Genomic DNA, 20,182 nt, shown 5'->3' with positions numbered 1-20,182 from the left:
TTCGTAACATGGAGTATCCCTGCTATTAAAGATGAATTTGATATCTTATCATCACTTGCCCTTTGAGAAAGCTTGTAAAAAGCATAATAGAGTATACATCAGCGGTGACATCCAAGAAGTGACTTCATACATGGATCTACATACAGGTATGAATAGAAGCCACATTGTATCATCTCATTTTAACTAGCAAGGGAAAGCACTAAAATCATCAAAGACTTCCCATTTTTTTTTTGTCCTTTCTGAATCAATCTTTTAGGTAAGGTACATTACCATGAAAGGTACATCTTATAAGTTATAGTCTTATAGTCTATGTTAGTTGGTCATGCCCGAAAGATGCTTATACCGGTAAATATGATTTGGATTTACTGTTGGAAGACTGATTGGTGACAAAGTTTCTTTGTTGGATGTGTGTGTATGTGTGTGCACAGTATGCATTCATATGTGTTGAAGTTTGTGTGCAGATAGGGCACGTTAATTCTCTCTTTTCTCGCTTTCACTGAAGAGCTGCCAAAAAAAATACTCCTTTTTTCAGATACTCTGTACGATGTTTGGTGTTTCTCTGCCAACGACAACCTAGGATGAGCATTCAAGCAACCCAATCGTTCCTTTCAAATCTCAAACACAGAGCAGTACTTTGGAAATAATGGGGGAAAGGATTGTCATTAGGCAACAACAACAAAAGCCCACTTTCAAAGCCTGCCACCACCATGAACTAAATTCAAGGCTGGTCATCGATTCACAAAAAAAAACGAAAACAAAAGAGCGGCATACGCCTGTCTACAGGTGCCTAGCGCTTCGGAACAAACAAAAGTTACAACAGCGGTGACCTTCTCAGGAAACAACCGCACTAAAACATCTCAGTTGGAAATCATGCAGAACTCTGTAATTAGATATAGCTGCCCCCTCCCCCTCCCTCCTCGCTCTTAATGGTTGCTAGTTCAGCTGCTCTAGTATGGTCGGTGAAGCCCTTTTTGTGTCGGGCGGCCACAACTTTTGCAACAACCAACCAATCAATTGTATTGGTCTGAAATACAGTACCACAGTTTTACATGTCTTCGACCAGATCATTAAAATAATGACATACCATTATGCATAATGGCGTTACACTAATCTGAATGGGGTGGAGGACAATAGCCATGCAATTCCACTGGTACGTCGCCACTATTTAACAGAACAGACAGACGCTCTCTAATTTTAACTGTTCCTCTGCTTTGTCACAGCTGACTAGCATGGCTGGTTTTCTTGGAATCCAGATTTGGGCTGGCGGAGGGAGAACTACAACCCACAACTACTGAATGAGATATGAAACAATTTCTTTTTATTCAGAAAAAAATACCGATAGATACGTTCCATGTTTTGGGACGAGGGGGCTTTGGTTGTTGGGGAGGGGGTTGACCCCCCCCCCCCCCCCCCCCCCCCCCCCCCCCCCGCCCAAAAAAAAAAAAACAACACCCCAAAACAAGGAGATGATGGTGATGATGATTGATTCTGCTTAAAAAGAACATACTACCATGCAATTTCAGACAAAGCACACACATCCGCAACGCAGCATCAGACAAGCTGAAACCTGTTGCATTCAAAGCCAGAAATAAATAATCCACAATAGCATGAACACTCATCTTTCACAGATTGCTATTACTTTTGATCTATATTCAGCATTTCCACACAGTGGCCGATTTAGAGGTTAACTCTTCTAAACTGTACTGTGTGCTTTTCACTGGGTGCAAAATTTAGCAAAGAGATGTGCATTGCCATGCAAGTGCCCCCTACTCCCCCCACCCCCTCTGACTTCACCAGCAATTTTTTTGGTCATGCCACATACAGTGGAATTGTTTAAAAATATCCTTGGGGAATTTTCATCCCTTTTTTTAATAAAGCCTTTTAGATCAAGAAAAAAATGTGCTGGTATTACATCTCAGCAAAGGCTGATCAATGAACTAATAACAAAGTGGGAGCTCTGTAAATTTTTTTCACAACAATTATTTTTGTCTTGGATTTAGTAACACTGATGTAATTTTCAAGCAACTAGACTAGTGGAACAGATGTTTTATTTCTATACTGGCTCTTTCAATGTGATTTATTTGTCACTGTCATACATGCAAAGCTTAGACTTGAAGTACTCTTCCCACAGACAATAATACATATATATATATATATATATATAATACCACAAATTACTTCAAGTACAAAGTAATGAATTAATACATCCTGCAGTCATCAGACAGAAGTTAGACTTATGTTTGAAGATTGCAGGATGCATGAAAGTTAACAGATTTCATTACTTTGTACTTGAAGTAATTTGTGTTATTATTTATAATGCTTTGCTTGGCATCGAGCACTGTAATTTCTCACGAGGACATCTGTATACTTTGATATATATATATATATATATATATATATATATATATATATATATATATATATATATATATATATATATATATATACACACACACACACACACACACATATATACACACACATATATATATATAATTATAACGGTATATATATACACACACACACACACACACACACACACACACACACACACACACACACACACACACACACACACATGTATATTATCTTGCTTTACTATTTTTCACAGAGGAAGAGGAGAGTTGTAACTTTATACGGTCAAACAATGAGCAAGATCTAGTAGTTTTAGGATGTGTACCACTTTATCATGAACACAGTTTCAGAGTTGCAGGGAAGAGAAATGCAAATCAGCGGCCTAGTTTCACGTTTCATTCCAAGGAGCAGACAACGTTGATTAATTGCCTACACAATACAGTTAGTAACTGCCGGGAATATACACGTTACTTCCACTGAAAGGAATGGCCAAGAGATGTTTACAAAACCATGAGAATTTCACAAGGAGACGCTGACCGTAAAGACAGAATATGAGAGCATCGCAATGGGGAGAAGGAATGGATCACCAGAACACATCGGCCACAGTGCTGACTAATTGGCAAGAAAAAGCAAAATTGACTTCAAGTCATCAACATGTTTTTGTGGGCGGTTGCCTTGTTACCTATCTATATTTGGTCAACACCAATTATCATTGGAGGCCTGTATGAAAAATGTGCATGATACGACATTGGAAAAAAAAACAAATTTATGAAAGAGAAGCCTGCACAAAGGACTAACAAGGAGAGGTCAATGAATCTGGGGAAAATGATTACATAGATCCTGAATAGAGAGGTCAATGGCTACAGAGGACAAAACGATTACATTGTTGGGGGTCACCGGATCTAGGAAAAAACCAACTATATGGATAAAGTGCTACTCCTATCACCTGATCTCGGACTGCAAACAGTGCTGGTCAAATTACCTATCACAGCAAATAGACAACTATCTATCATTATTTACACTCTCTATCCATGAAAATTCTTCACATCAATATTACACTACTGCTAAATTCTGCACAGATGAACTTCATTGAAGAAGAAGCTTTTCCTTCTGTAGTAACAACAGCATTGTTTGCTTCACCTATTTTGTACCAGTTTTCTGATATTTACACGGAGTTACGTGGATATAAGGATGATGATGTTTGACCAGTGAAATACTACAGAGAGTCTAAGTCTGAGATGCCTTAATAATTTGGTTCCATGGGTTGTATAGAACTGTGTATAGAAATAGCTGATTTTTATTTGACATGCATATTTTTCTTGGCCTCTTATTTAAAGCTTGACTCACTGACATATTTTGACAATGTCACTCTCAGATACAGCCCTCATCTTCCTCTCTGAGGAGAGGGATGAAAAAGATAAGAAGCATATAATCAAGTATGAACGCAGATTTGACCGACGGGCATCAAGCTGTAACACTCTGTGCCTATAATAGAAAGTCAAGATTTTTTGTGTGTCTACGAATGGTGCAAAATCTAACCGTGTATCGATCAGACATTGATGTTGATAGGCTGAAGGTAGATTGTTTCCATGGTTACAATGCTTTAGATTGTTTCCTTGGTTACAATGCTTGGAAAAGACAAAGAGGAGATGCTCACAATCAAAAATGTAATTCTGACTGCAAGTGTCTAAAAACTGAGACAAAGATTTCCATGTCAATTTCCATTTCCATTGTTGAGAAGAATCGAGTCTCAGTGAGAAAACAAAGATTGAGAGATATTTCAAGTGAAAACAAAAAAGTGCTCTGGGAGTTTGGGGTAGAGGTCAGTTGAACAAGTCATTGTCACAGGGAATTTGTCAGTGGAAATGACTACACTGAAGTCGATGTCATGCACATGAAAAAAGAAATGAGGGTACCGAGGACCTGTCTGTGACCGATGCCAATATTGGATTGTATGGTAAACAAGTAGACACTGGTATGAATGGCATACGGTTACATCCTTTCATCAAGTTGGACAGAATTAGGTACCGGTATGTCATGTGCTGGGTCTTGAAATTCAACCGATCAAAATTCAACTAGTCTGCAAGAAACTGGTCCAGGCATGCCCGAGTAATGGCTCTTGACATGAACCAAAAATGTCCCCGTGTTCATCACAGAAAAGACTTGCTATGATCAGCTATTGGTACTGCTAAATGCTTTCCTTGACTGTTATGAAAAGAACTGGCTAAGGCATGTCTGAGATATCTGTTTGGATGGACGGACGGACAGACAGACCGAGCCCAATCTGTAAATGCCACTGGACTTGGGGACAAACGCCAACCACTGGGCTGACACATTTCATTAGCAAAGTTTTGAACCCTGAGAATGGTTGTTTACTCAGGACTATCAGATGACCAAAAGGTGCCTGAAACATCAGTTCCACTCACAGAAAATTTCAACCAGTATATAAACAATATCGGCTGCTAAAATAAATCTGATAAAAGCACTGGCCTCAAACCATGTTGTTCTCAAAGTAAGCTGGTACTCTTTGTCCCCGGAAATAAAAATGCAAATTTAAATACCGACTGAAACTTGATCATGGGGTGCTGGTGATGACAAGTTAAGCAGGCACAACTCAAAAGACACTCTCTCGCTGGCTAAATGAGCAAAGTGTCTTGTTTGATCAGCACACACAACACACAAAAAGATATATTGAAAAGACCATTTGTCAGTACTGCACTGCGGCCTGCCAGACTTTTGTGACACTTTCAAATGAGACAAAATACCACACTTCTTTCTTTGTGAGATCGTGAGGTTAGACTCGTGAATTACCCTCATGATGCGCTGAAACAAAATAGCCCTCATGTCACATCCAAAAACACAGTCAATAAAACTTCCCATAATCATTATTTTATCAGGTTTGACAGTGCCTTTTGTGGACAAGTGCAAATTCAAGCATGTTTAATGACAGCAAAATTGACAAAATGCTGGAACAGGTGCCTGACTGGCAATGGCCTTGTTTTTACTGAATGCCTTTGCTGATTCATATCCTGAATAAAAGATGTGGGCATATGCACGATAGATAACCAATGTAGGCATGAGCACTGAGCATGGTCCATGGCCCACTGGCAGATAAGTTCAAAGCCATGGGAGGACAATATTAGATGTAAACCCCACTCTCAAAATGTAAATACTCCCTTTTTTTGGTTGGCTTTTCAATATTTAAGAAAGGACCTTTCGGAGCCAAGACACTCTAGCATTCTAAATTCTAAATTGTGACTTGGGACTGACATTAAAAATACCGCTGGCTTTGTAATTTGGCTACCGATCAAATAACCATGGTACAATATGACTCTGCGAACAAGTACTTGATTGAAATACATGTACCTACAGCAACTCAAACTGTGGATAATTTGATGCTTTCCACAAAACCAAATGTTGTAAAAAAAAAAGAAGACGCTCAATACGCATGATCATGGTTGAGCAATTCTATAAATAAATTCTGTTTGCCAAGACTGTTTTCTAACCTGCTTTTCCGTCAACTGTCCATCCCGAGTTGAACGGGGGCCTGTACTCGTGCAAAGCCTGACGTTTCTTAACCCACCTCCAGGGTGAATTTGAAGGACAAAATCATCGTAATTGACATTTATTGAACACCTCGCGAGACCTAATTATGACCGTCATTAAGATAAATAGGGATGTTGTCGTGTACTGGAGAATGCCAATAACAAAGAAAACTGATGGGATTTCCTTGAATTTTGCATCGCATAAACCCAAAGCTGTCCTGTGCTCCCTCTACTCCTACGCTGCGACATGAAGTTCCTTTCAAAAAACATAGAAGATACTGACCCTTACACAACTAAATTTTGTAAGTCTTGTTGTACTTTTTTTGCAAAGTCGGGCCATCACCATGGTAAATGTACAGGTGAAAGAGTTCAGACAAATAGTTGCGTGATGATGACTGGCTGTAAAACAGTGAAGACCTGACGACAGCATGAAGACCTGACGACAGCACGCAAAATAACATTTTCTCACATATTCTCATGATTCTCACAAAGCACACAGTTTTATATTTTCTAACACTTATATTGGTTACGAGCTCTCAACACTGTGCAACGGCACGAGGAAGCTCACAGCAATAACGCGTTTGTTTGTAGATTCCTTAGCCCGCTCATGTTGGATTTGACATAAATACGGGATTTACTGGATCTGTACGTCAGCACGGCAAAATTCACAGCTATCAGAGGTAACCTGAGATCGGCTGAAGCTTATTGTCATGAATAATTTGTCACAAAACTTTTCGAGGCGAAATGTAGATGATGATGATGATGTGGAAATTGTAATGCTATGATGTCTCAAACTCCTTCCGCTGGAATCCGTGTATGGAAAGTTAGGGGTAAAGCAGCTTCTGCACGTAGGTCAAAGGTCATATTAATATTTGCAAGTTGATCGGCTTTCTAGGCAAGGATGTGTGTTAATAGACAGTTTAGTCAGTATCCATAAAAAGCAACAATTATGAGATTACAACACGGACGCTGACAATGTACTTAAAACATGTGACAGGAAAGATATCAACTGATCCATGACGGTTGGGAAGAAAGATATAACGCAAAACAGATTGACTTACCTTATAATGAATAGCGTCAGTACTCTAACTATATCTTCACATATAGTTAACCTTATAAGCCAACCTGATCTTGGCTTTTTACAAATTTCTACACTATTGGCACACGTATGGACAGTCAGTCTGACTGGCTGAATTGCCGAGAAGTGACAGATGACAATAAACACCGAGCACAAACATGAAAACACACACCCATCCACACACACACACACACACACACACACACACACACACACAAAATATAATTGGTACCAAATAACATGAAATAGTTGAAACACAAATCCAGAGGGATGACTGGAAAAATGATCAGAAACACAAGACACGGTCGTACTTGAGGTGATACCAAGAGTACCACAAACAGAGGGGTACACTTGTTTGAAGAGTTTGATGGTGAAGTGAGACCAAGTCAGACTACACCTTACTATGCCCAAGTTGCATGTGTAAGTGGCCGTTCAAATGGTCAAGGGGGAGATGTAGGTGGGCAATAGGAAACCCAGACAGTATATGACTCAGGTAGTATTATCCAAACCTTGTCTGAGCTTTGACATTGTATAGAACAGATTTGAATTGAAATCACACCACCTTTTAGGTTTTACTGGCGTACACTGATGCTATGTTAGAACACTTTGAAAAAGGCTTTGAAAATTCAGCATGATTTTATAAAAACCTGGCCTTTCACGGTTTGGACCTTCAGGGCCATAATTAGGATCATTAAGAACAGATTAATAAAATTAATAAGGTGCAATGAAAGGAATCAATGCTACATTGATGGGTCTTAAAAGGATTTTGATAAAATCACCTATGTTAAGGCAGTTCATGGGAAAGGCTAAAGCATAAGGTAGACGAATAGACGGGATGTTGGTCAATGGGGTGCACGAGGGTGTAAAAACATGGGATAATACACAACAAAAATTGACGGCTGCACGCACCTACATCCGGCAATTGTAAAATGCAGCTTTGTATAAGTGCAAAGGATACAATCTTTGGTATAGCGGAATGGAGGATCGTTTCACTCGACTTGCATTGATGGCAGTAGCGCGAACCAGACCAGGCAACACTTTGTGACCCACTATGGCACCGTCAAATAATGGCCCAAAATATTGCACCTGTGAAAAAGTGAAAGGGCATTGTCATCTTTCGCTTTTCATTTACAATGATTTACTTTGTTCGAAGTCAGTTGCATGAATTTTCTTAATCCTAACGATGGCCAGGTCAAATTCAAATGTTGGAAATACACTGTGAAATATTGTTTCTCATGAACATCAATATTTAACTAATGCATATTTTTATTTGATTAACTGCTCATGAACACTGTTTTTTTATGTGAAGCGCCTCTTTTGACCTTCTTGGTCGGTTTGAATTCTGGGAAAGGTTTGAAAGTGACTTTGATTACATGTTGGTTGAGTGAAACAGATTTCAACTGGGAAGTACTATTGTGGAATGAAACACCCTTGTTGCTGATAAATCTTATGACGAAACACTACCAGCACTCTGGTTGAGGATGCCAACGTTGACACCAAACTGGCTAGCTACTTTGGCAATCACATTTACCCAAATTCAATACGTCTACATGCAATGGCCTTTTTTTCCAAAACTGTCTTCTGGCATTGCACGGAAAAAAATCCAGCTAGTTTGCGCTCAATTCGCCTAGTCGCAAAATCCTCAATTTCCATGGAAACAATCATTATGAAAATTGTATACCTCTGGTTTTCTCTGAATCTGTACCCTGTAGAGTTGATTAGGCAGAGGGTAGATGCAGATAAGCACGTCCCCAAACTCCGTGGCGATGATGCCTCGGCGGTAATCACGCGTGTGCTCCGACCAGACAATGTGAACCTCGTCGTTTCCAAGGTGACGGAGCTGCGGAGCAAAGAATCGCAAAAATCTGGTGAACTGGGAATGGCATGCATCAGGTCGGTTCCACAGCTGAAGAGTATTAACTTCTGATATCAAAGAAGATTATCAAAATACGGGATTTTCTCTACAGCTATTTTTCACCCTCTTCTCCTCCCCCCCCCTCCTCCCCACTGGAAACTTCTGCTAGGGGGTTTTCAATTTTCTACATGCATAAGAGATGTGTGAACTTGTGTGAGGCACAACATATCATACTAGGAGTCTATGTTGGTTTGATTTTTTTTTTCTTTCAAATGATTTATGGTATATAAAATTACTTGTATCCAATATCAGACAATTTCCCTGAAAGGTATTCAACACGATGTAGGTGTGGTGTCAGTTACACGACACTGCGTCTAGCAGGTTCAGGTTTACAGACCACCCATGAAACAAGCGAGCCGTTTCTTGTCTGTCTGTCTGTTACGCTCACTGATAACACAACAGAAATGCTTCAATTTTTTAAAACCTGTATAATGCAAATTAATACCTAATTTGACTCGCGAGACTTTGATTGATACTCTGTTCCTGTAATTATGACACGTGTGGCGGTAATTAGCAATCATCCACCGCGCCAAGCACACTGGCTCCTGAGACACGATTCGTCCTGAAATAAATTCTCGGGATATCCACAGGTGCTGATTGTCGTGGATTCTTTCTCTGACATGATTGAGAGTATTAAACTGCACAGCCCGGACACAAAATGTAATTTATCATTGTCAGTAAATTAAGAAAAAACCCCACAATATAATGAACTAAAAATATCAAAATGAAGTAATACAAGATCGGCTGTGCTTACGAGAAAGGGTTTCAATTACTATGAAGACAATTTCGAAGCACAGCTGAGAAATAAATGGGATTATAATTGATGTGGAGAGTGGGGCGGTTTCTCCTGTGCTGACGTCCGCATAGTTAATCTCTGCCCATAGAGGGAGACACAATGCGTGACTTGTGATCTGACTGCCCAGGTTAAATTTTGTGTGCGAGTGCTGTGTTTGAGAGGGGCGCCCTCTGTGGACCAGGATGTCTGCCAGTCCTTTTCAATGTATGAAATAAATGCCTGACACTTCATGCTGATTTTGCCTCCATAATATAACCTCTCATGTTTTTTCTCACATAATCACTGATCAGCATCTTCTCTAGATATCATGAGTGAAATTCAACTACTTGCGAGATTCAACCCAGTGTTTCTTGAGTCAGTTTTGCTAAACTGCTTCACTGTCCCCATCTTACCTTCTTGGTCAGATCATCGGGTGCTGTTGGCATCCTAGTTGCAACATGAAAGATGACCTCTGAGGCAGATGTGGCGTAGAACGGAGCTGTGTCACCAGTACTTTTATTTCTTTGCAAGCCTCCCATGAACCCTGTGTGAGTTGTGAGATCAGCCTGCAAATAATAATTCACAAATCAGAAATTGTGAAACATAGTAGGAGCACTTGGCTACAAAATACAAACATTTATGTATCATTATCTTTATATGAACTTCAGTCTGCAAACAAGAGATTGAAAGTCAAAATAATATAGTCTTAACCCTTTCACCACCATGGTTTGTCCCAAATCCATTGTTTTCTATGGTAAAGTTGGACCTGTATACAGGGAACTGGGGGTGAAAGGGTTAAAGTTTAAAATATGGATTTGATTATTGGATTTGCTAAACAAAATTACTCTGTAAACTAAACACTGGTGGTGCCATCACCATGTAATCCTGCATGTCATTACAGAAGCTTTGATAACATATAAATACTCTGCAACCATTAATTTACATTGAGATTTCAAAATTCAGCTTTTGCTTATATTATCATTGGGTTTGGTGTATATCAATTGTTGACATCAGCCTAACCCTTTTCCTGCCAAGTCCATATTTCACCACCAGGTCAAGATGGTTAAAATTAATGAAACACAACATATTCCATGTGGTGTATTTTAACATAATACTGTACGTTTGAAAGCTGTTGAAAACATAAATACTGTAAACTTGATATTTTGGACTAAAGATGCTATAACATACCAAGCTAAGTGGGTGAAAATACGTCATGTTTTGGCTCAATACCGCTTTTTACTGACTTGGCTGATGGGGAAGTGATACTGTCTGGCAGGAAAAGGGTTAAACCTCTAGGCAAAATTTTCAGGAGTGCTTCCTAGATGTCAAACTAGAACATAGATATACTAGCATATTTGTCATAATAATAATGGTTTAACAATAACTGATAACAGATATTTAATTACTCTCCAGTGTGTAAGTTTTGTGGCTGACTATATAAAGAGGAGCTCACTTGAAGAGAATGACTAAACATGCATAACAAAATTCATGGCACTCAAAAGTTTTCATTTCTCTGCATGGAAATAAAAACCAGGCTGGCATATTTTGTCCGGACGGCAAAACGCAAAATGCAAGTGCTAATGCGCAAGGGCATGCGTAAGGAAGCTGTATGGATACACAACACGTGTTCCTGCCGATCTGATGATTGATCATGGTTGAAATGCCATAGTAGAGTACAAGCTTCACTGATAACACAAAGCTATTCTTCTAGGTGTGACAGCAAAGTGCAGTTCCTACCTCCCATGCCAATCCAGCCAGGAAGTTTTCGTACGCCTGACTGCCACCACTGTTTGTAAGTACAGAGTTCTTGTCCTCCTGGCCCTCAGCTACGTAGATTACAGCTATCTTGTGAGTTTCACGACTGAAATACACAAGCGTGGTAAAGTTCAATGTGAATGATAGCTGCTAAGGTGTACATGAAGATGGCAGAGTGGACTGTGCTGGTTACCATACGCGAATATGAAGTGCAAACATGATTTCAAATTACAACATTCTCTTTGCTCTTGTATAACTTTGGATCATTATTGGCCTCCGCGGTTCTTTCCAGTGCTATTCTTGATCAACAATGGCTAAATTCACTACAACAAACTCATCACAAAAAATCAACAAATTGCGAATGTAAACACAGGTGTGGGGGAGTTACTGGCAACTCCCTTGACCAATGGAGTTTCTTTGATGCTGTACCTCACAGGAATGAACGAAATCACATGGGATGGATACGGTGCAGCCATTTAATTTCAGCGTCACTTGCAACTGTGACATCTTCATTTACTTCTGAGACTTAAAGTTACAAGGTCTGTATAAACTTACCACAACTGTGAATCCAAATTTTTCAACTCCCTGATAAGCTTGTCATTCTTCTTCAGAAGGTCAAAGCTTGCCCTATTGAGAAACAGTAAAAATCATTTGAATCTCTATCAAACTAAAATACAATCAGTTTAACTTTTTTAGATAGCACATAACCAGTACCACAGACAGTAGGATTGGTTGGCATTCACTTAATTTTCTCTGTTACATTTGGAAAACTGAAGCAATTGTTTATGACTTAAGGTAGTTTGCCCCTCGAAAGTGAAAGACTTAAACTTTTTCTCAAACTTTCCTAAGGGAATCTTTTAACCATTCTCTTTCAAAATAAAGAATAAAAATTGGGGGTCACCATGCATATTTTGGTACTAGAGAAACAAATAACCCAACATTTACCGATATTAGAAATTCAAAATGGCCGCCACCCCTGTGTTAACTCTATGGAGAAAAATAAAATTTTTGAATTCTGAAAAACTAAGCCAATAAAAAATTTTCTTACACCAAGAGCTTTACAATGAATCTCCACAAGTGGTATATCAGAAAAGAATTGAAAATGTTTGAGAGTCCTAATATCTGTCCCCGAGGCGTGTTCTACCTTAACAGCACCTCTGATAATGATAAGTGGAACAAGTGAGAAGGTGAGCTAAGTTTGACACTGCCCCCCCCCCAAAATGGTACAACCTATTTCTTCCAAATGAGAAGCTGGACTTGTACAAAGATGGGGAGAGGTGATCAGCCACTAATTGTACACCTAATGCTGAGCACTCATCCCACTACTGGCTTCTCACAAGTGTATTTTCTAACCTTTTCTCCCATGCCATCATGCCCATCTGACTCAACATCAGCCTGCAGATGTAAAACGGTGAGGCTGGTTCCCTGTGCGGCCATGGCTCTTGGGGCTTGGATACCGTCCTGTACAGAGAGGTCAAAGGTTAACAACAAATCAATAGTTCTTTCCCACGATCATTGATCTGCTTCACTTCACTTCAGAATTCATAAAAAATTCTCCTTACAATGCATTTCTGTCTGGAATCAATTAAAATGTCAACCATATATGACAGAATGTGCTGTGATACATTCCTTTCTTACGGAAAAAAATGAAGGAAACTGGTAAGCTGTCTTCTGTTGACACTCTCATCAACAGATGTTTGATTTTTGAAATTATAAAACTGACCAGAAATACTTGGGCTCTCAGACAATGTGTAACTCTCATCAAACTCACAAAACCAAATATTTTATCAGTCATGAAAAATAATTTCTGCTTCTTTTCTGTCAATGCAGAGGTATCTTTTTTGTCAGTGAATGTTTACAGTCACTTCCATGCTTCCACGTACATGATTGCTCAATTTATGCGGATCTCAGAGTTTCTGACAAGGACACAGACATTTGACCGGCAGAATTGCTTCTACAGGTATCATCCTTGGTCATGTTGCCTGTTACATTGGATTTGCTTTAATGGGGGGGGGGGGGGGGGGGGGGGGGGGGAGCCACCATATCCAACAAGGGTCCTCCTCCCTCTAGGTTCTGAACTGTTAGAGGATGCCATTTTACCGTCCTCCATGGTCAATGGGAAGGGTGTATAAAAGAAAGACGTTGATTGGTTCAGAAATGGTACCAAAAGAAAGCCAAAATATTCAGATGAGATTGGTGTTGCCATGACAGCATCCCATCCTAAGGCCATGCACAAACACAGTGAGCCTAGCTCTGAATGACATGACCAGTGCAATGCTGACACCGCAGATGTTTATGATCTCAATTTCTCATGTAAAATTGAAAAAACTGCTTGTGCACCTATACAGCATAGCCAACACAACTTTTTGGCATTTTATGCTTTTTGCAGGAATGACACGAGGGCACAGCCTCAGCACAACACTAAATTTTCAAGTAATGGTGTATTCTCACAAAGGCCTGACATGAAGGACATAGTTACAACTTTGGGACAAAAACTGAATTAACTGAATAAGGGAGGAGGTCATTTTCAAACAGGCGGTACCTCGCGCGGATTCCGGGGTATCCCGCTTATACGTTTACCTCGGTGATTACCGCACCTCAGGTGCCGTGAATATTCATGACGAACTCATTACCGCAGGCTGGAGTTGGGCCATTCACACCTTTATTTTTGTCCCTTTTGCTCTAATGATCGAGGTATCTCCGCGGCATTAAAACGTCCGCGGTAACTCCGCAGGAATTAAAAAGCTGGGAGGGGTGACGGCTGTGCTGCAGTTTACGAAAAACAGCCTGATTTTTTTCCTACTTTGCGCTATAGTTGGGACGCGCGTGCTGGTTATTTTTAGCCGCAGACGTTCAACACTCGTTGAAGGGTCTCAAATTTCAAAACAAAAGATCAAAGGTCAGAGTGTTGAAACTTGTAGCAAGTTTACTGCAATCTCTACATTTTCACCTACAAATTACTATTGTAACTGATCATATATTACCTACCACATTTCACGGAAATGCTTAATAAAATGTTAAATAAAATTTTCAATAAAATATTAACTGAAGCAAAACAATGGATTGAAGCTCTGTATTCAAGATTTTACAGAACCAGGTAGGTATGCTCCAGGTTTTAAACGTTGAGCAAACAGAAAAATGTGAGCGTTTTACAAAATAACCTCGAAAGATTTTTCATTTTCTAATTGGAAATTAGTGTTTTTTACGTTGTTTGCATTGTAGTTTTTCAAGTATGATTGTAGTTTTTCCAAGTATGATAGAGAAATTTAACATACCAGCTAGCGTGACTGCCTTGAAATTTATTTACGGATCTGGTCGAGAGCCATTCAAATAATTTACTGATTCTATGCATAAAATTTGTCAAGCTCTGCAAAATGCCGCAGTGGCAAGCTGATCAAAATCATGATCGCTCATGCTGTAATGCTGGCAGCTGACTGATATCAACAGTAGACAAACATGTTTAATACGTATCCTTTGCCTATGACAAGTATTTAACGTCAGTTTTCAGGGTAATGTCATTATTAGGGCAAAATTCGAACGCTGACATGCTCCCGATTCCTACATTTGCGGAATTTATGCCATACGGCTAGCTACGATCTGTAGTCTTGCAACGTTTTTACTTTGTAATAAAATGGCTTTCTGATATGTACCACTCAGCATTTTATTTGAATTTTGCTCAATTTCCGGAGGTTTCCAGCTATTTATACATGTATACTGTGAAGGGCTTTTCTGTGTCCGATCTCCTTGAACTTGCATTTGATTTCATCATGTTGAATAACGCTTCACCGTCTATGTCATGATTTTTTTTCAATGTCTTTCTCTGTCTGCTCCTGGTCGTTTCTGAATCCTATGTGCGTTTTTTTAGATTCGCTCGCAAATACGCTCCAATACATAATTATTCTGTCTGAAATAGTGACCCGAACACGGCCTTTTTCTTGACTATCTTACGACCAAAGGAAGTGTATTGTTTGCACGCTTCCTCTCGATCAGAAATAAGGCAAGCTAAATATTTTGATAACGGAACGGGACTTGCTTTTAGTTGATATACGACAAATGGTGACGAAATCTGAAGTATCAACGAAGGGTCCCCCACAACCACCGCAATATGCTGCCGTTTCCAGTAAAGCCGACGCGTCTCACTGAACAACAATAACTGCCCCTGGCACGAACAGTTCAGACAATGCAATCGGTGAACTTGTTGCTATCACACCGCATCAGCGAACGTGTATACTGGGAATCTCTCTCAAGGTCAACCTTGCTTTCCCGACTACAGTCCGAATTATTCCGACGTTCACGTCGGGTATAGCTTACCATTGGACTAACGTTACGCCCTCGAATAGCCGACCATTTCCGAATGAAGCCGACGTTTGCTTCGCTCAAACACGGAAGAGAAAGTCGTATCATTGGAAAATCGGAAAGAAAGAACCGAAAACTCTCATTCATCAGATCGTACGCTGTTTGACGGACCCACACGTCCGCTAAAAAGGGAGAGTGGCGTACGGGAGTGTGGAAGTCAACAAGTTACTTTCACACATTTGATATTTGACAAACTGTTAACGATGTTATAGGTGTGACCGGCGTTTATCCCGTTTTGAACAAAAAACAAATGAAAGTGTTATATTGCCCAACAATATATACGCTGAAGAAGACAGGCCCCTGACAACGCGGGGGATGGGGGTGGTCGGCTGAACGCAAAGATGATAATCATTGTAGGGTTTCATTCATTTTTTTCTGAGGAAGGATGCTGAAGCATTCACAGTATTTTGACGGTCATGAAGGCAGTATCCAAAGAGTCGGGGCGTTTTAACAGAATGTAGGCTACAAGTGATTAATTTAGACTATTCAACGTATGTCGCTTCTAAACACTGGCAATGCACTAATGCAGACTTCGTGCGTAGTATCGTAGACATCAGTGTTGCAGGGTTGACGAGTTCAACGCCCTCTCCGCAGTCAGTCTCATGTTCAACAGAGAAAAGTCGATTTCACATGTCCCCTAATGACGCAGTGCCTCGCGAGGGCCGTGTGTTTAACTAGAAAAAAAAGACAGAGTTGAAACCGACCGCCCCAACGAGCGAGCAGCACCCGATGTTGAAACGGTTATTACGCGGCCCAATTTCCAGTTAAACTTACCGAATAAACGAGACAAGAACTTGTCTAATTAAAAAGCAAACTGCACAAAGTGGGCGGGTTTTCACGAAGCTCGACGAAAAAATCTATGAGGAAACATATCCACGGTTTGATAGTTCAGCCATTATCTGATAAGTTAAAAAATAACGTCGCTACCATAACAGTACAACACTACAACATTTAATAATTACACTACCGTCAAAAAACATCAGCAGATAGTCAAAATAACCAATATTTGTCGCGATATTTTCGGATCTTACGACCAATCAGAGGAGAACTAGGGTTGTCCTGTCTTGACCTCGGAATTGCAGCGGAACTATATCCAAAACCCGATGTCGCCGTCACACGTAGTCAAAAACCGTCTGTTCGCATCTAGTCTCGTGCTAAATATGTCGCTAAGTTTCGATGAAATTTAAGCTGCGAAATTGCTATTTTAACATTTGTTGTAGATCGCTGGCTGATCCGGATATTGGGGTTTTCTCTCTCTCTTTTTGTTGCAAGTGCAACACACCGGCATCACGAAGCAACACACAGAGAGCGCCTACGGTAGATTTGATGGGATCACAGAAAACTGATTACATTATTAATTCGAGTGGCATCTAAATACAACCCCGTGAATCTTTGAATAAAATCGAAATGTGTAGAAACATAACAGAACGAACGGGATCGGGAGCCAGAGTTGTCGGAACGATGTAACGTACATTCAAAGTTCAAAGTTCGTGCATGTCGTTTTTTATAACACGTCGCACGCTCCCGATTCTGAGAAATTTTCTTGGGACCATAATTCTATCACAACATGTTCCTCGCCACCCAAACAAGCTTCTGTGTTCAAATTTTTGAAAGGGAAAAAGAAAGCTCCGATCTCGGGTGTTCAAATAAATAACCAATGTTTGTCTACGTTGTTTGTAACATAATAAAGTTGGTAAGCTTATGCATTACTAAAACCATGACGTAAAGTTTCGCACTGGGGAAAATATTTAACGTAAGCTGTAGTTTTTATTATTGCTCCAAAACTTAAATATTGTTCAACAAATAGACCTTTAGCTATAAGAAAGAAAACATACTTACATTACCAGCATTTTTACGTCAAGTTATACCATGGTCTCTTTCTTTTCAACATCACGTTTCTTTGTGATCAGTGATGTCATTTTTATTTTAGAAATATGATCAACTGCCCGATGTTACAGTTGGAAAATAGTACAGTTTTAAAATTGCGTGCATCTATCCAGTCGGCGTACACATTATTGGTGGAACAGAAAATATTTACATAAGACTTCCGCATGCCCTTGGGGCAATGCTACATTGTTGCAGACGGTTTTTTTTGCACATTTTTGTGTGCGTGTGTGTGTTGCAATTTTTCTAGGTCACTTCGACAGACAATATACGCATATATACGCATTGAAAAGTCCCGAGCGCGATTTCTAATTTAAGAACGCGTTTTAGGAACTGCCAGATGACAGTTTTAGGATCCCAGGAGGGCATGCAATCTGATTCATTCAACGATAGACACTAATGTCACTCAACCTAAATTGCGGTCGACCTCTCAGAACCCGGTAAAAGCCATTTAACTGATATGACAAGTTGAACACTGTCAGATGACCGTGTGCAAGTCCTTGCTCCTTCGCTTGACTTGTCACACATCGGCGTTACTGTCGGCAAGATCAGAAGACTACGTCACAAGCTTTAATGACGTGCCAAACGGTGCGGTTTTCCGCGGGACGATTTATGCATGCGAACTCATTAAAAGGCGCTAACTGCTTTACCTCACGTCCCGACAGGGTAAGAGGGACACCGCGGACTCCGCGCGAGGTACCGCCTGTTTGAAAATGACCTCCTCCCTAAATGAATAAATGAATAAATGAATGAATGATAAAATAAATGAAGAAAGGAAGGTATAATTAATGAAACAAATATTTATGAAGAAATAGCATTTTGTTTTTGGAATACTATCACACAAATTCTCACCCTGTATCCATGGCATGTTTCTGGACATATTCTTCCTCAATCTCATACTGTTGGAGCAGACAAGATTTGATGGACGTCTGCATCTGTGATGTGATCTCTTCCGGCGGCATGGCCGGAATGTTCAGCGGTTGACCCGGCTTCTGCAGGCACTCATTACTGGTGTGGCCAATATACTGCAGCAACTGTGGAGGAAGATAATGAACTGATAAGATCGTGGCAGCCGCCTTTGTCATCATCCAGGTATCAACGTCAAATTGTCAGCCCACTGCTCTAACAAAAAACACTATGGTGAACTCTACAAGCAATAACATCGTGTTATCTTAAATGTGACAAACTTGTTGAATGTTGACAAACTCAGAAAATTCAAATATGATTGGGTTCAGTTGTACTGTTGCCATACTTCTGAGCCTGGCAGATGATAGGGATTGGATAGGGATGGGGATGGGTGGAACTGAGGTGCTGCTTGGGAGCTAGGTTAGGTGATGTTGGGGGTTCATCTCTGAATGTGACATAGCTGACAGTGGTTTGGACAGGGTGCACTGCGTCAGATTCGATAGAAACGGAGCTGAACACAGAACTGGGCTCAAATGAGTTGGGTCAAATGAGTTACTAGTGCAGAGTTACTCACTTCATCGAGCACATCCTGGGTTTCTTCCGTATCCTCCCACGATGGCAGCTTGCTCCTCTGCCTGACCAAGGGGTCGTGTGACTGTCTTTGCTCTTGGCATCCGCTGAACACATCACTGGGTATCTCACCATCATTACAGCTACTATCGCCACCCATCACATCTAGAGGCGAAAACACTTGACATAATGAACCATCATAAAAGTATGTATGTGTACATCTGCTACTGTTTTCATGAGTGTGAGTAAGAAATGACAACGTTGTCACTCTTTACTGCTGTGACAGGTGAGGAATATTCTACTTCAATGAGATCACATTTCTTCATAACTTTTGAAGGAGCTTTAAATGTAGAACGCACACATCAAATTCCCACAATAAAAGAGAAGTTTGGGTTCATTTCCACAAGAGCAAGGCAAGAACACCGAACGTTATTGACAGTTAAACAGTTTCTAAATAGTCGTTCATCTTGAAATATGATTGAACAACAAACCACAATGGAATAATGAGTTGAATGATGTAATGCTTTCACTGAAAAATCTGAATGTCTGGTTTAAGGTAAGGAACGGATATTCCAACTCTCAATATTTCACAATACCTTTCTGGTCTACTGCTCAAGGGAGCTCATTTTGAAGTTCTTGAAGCAAATGAAGTTTTCAATGTCTTATTTTCCCCACAGAGTTAACAAAGAGATGGAGGCCACCTTGAATTTCAAGTGTTCGTACATATTTGGTAATTTGTTTTTCCAGTACCAGTTTTTATTGTTGACTTTGAAAGAGAACAGTTGAAAGTTTCTCTGAGTAGAATCTGAGTAAAATTTTCAGTCTATAAGTTTCAAGGTGCACGGTGCATTACTGCAAACAAAGCCTGAAAAATATACCACATAAGGTCACTGACCTGGGTGTTGATATATTGCACATTCCGGGGGTCCGTAAAGTATAGCTGAATCCCACACAAATTTCCCGGATAAGTCCCTCAACACTACTCTACACTGCGTCTTGGCTGTTGTCAGACCTGCTGTGACACCGCCTCCTGGTGCTTCCAG

General features: G+C 40.2%; 1 protein-coding gene across 6 annotated transcripts in view; it reads right to left on the bottom strand.

Annotated features, from left to right (window-relative positions):
- LOC139149922 (ral GTPase-activating protein subunit alpha-1-like) overlaps positions 1–20,182 on the bottom strand; it is a 126,251-nt gene that overhangs the window by 41,036 nt on the left and 65,033 nt on the right. For all 6 annotated transcript variants that reach the window (XM_070721977.1, XM_070721975.1, XM_070721976.1 and 3 more), the window contains 9 exons: positions 20,035–20,182; positions 19,144–19,304; positions 18,516–18,697; positions 12,777–12,884; positions 11,979–12,050; positions 11,406–11,529; positions 10,082–10,234; positions 8,660–8,818; positions 7,937–8,064 (listed from right to left, as the gene is read on the bottom strand). In XM_070721977.1, the coding sequence (XP_070578078.1) occupies positions 7,937–8,064; positions 8,660–8,818; positions 10,082–10,234; positions 11,406–11,529; positions 11,979–12,050; positions 12,777–12,884; positions 18,516–18,697; positions 19,144–19,304; positions 20,035–20,182 (1,235 nt within the window). The remainder of the gene's footprint in view (positions 1–7,936; positions 8,065–8,659; positions 8,819–10,081; positions 10,235–11,405; positions 11,530–11,978; positions 12,051–12,776; positions 12,885–18,515; positions 18,698–19,143; positions 19,305–20,034) is intronic.

This window comes from Ptychodera flava, chromosome 14, assembly GCF_041260155.1.
Source record: "Ptychodera flava strain L36383 chromosome 14, AS_Pfla_20210202, whole genome shotgun sequence".
Classification (NCBI taxonomy): Eukaryota; Metazoa; Hemichordata; class Enteropneusta; family Ptychoderidae; genus Ptychodera; species Ptychodera flava.
The sequence above is the reverse complement of the archived record's forward strand: the minus strand, read 5'-3'. Positions and strand labels throughout refer to the sequence as shown.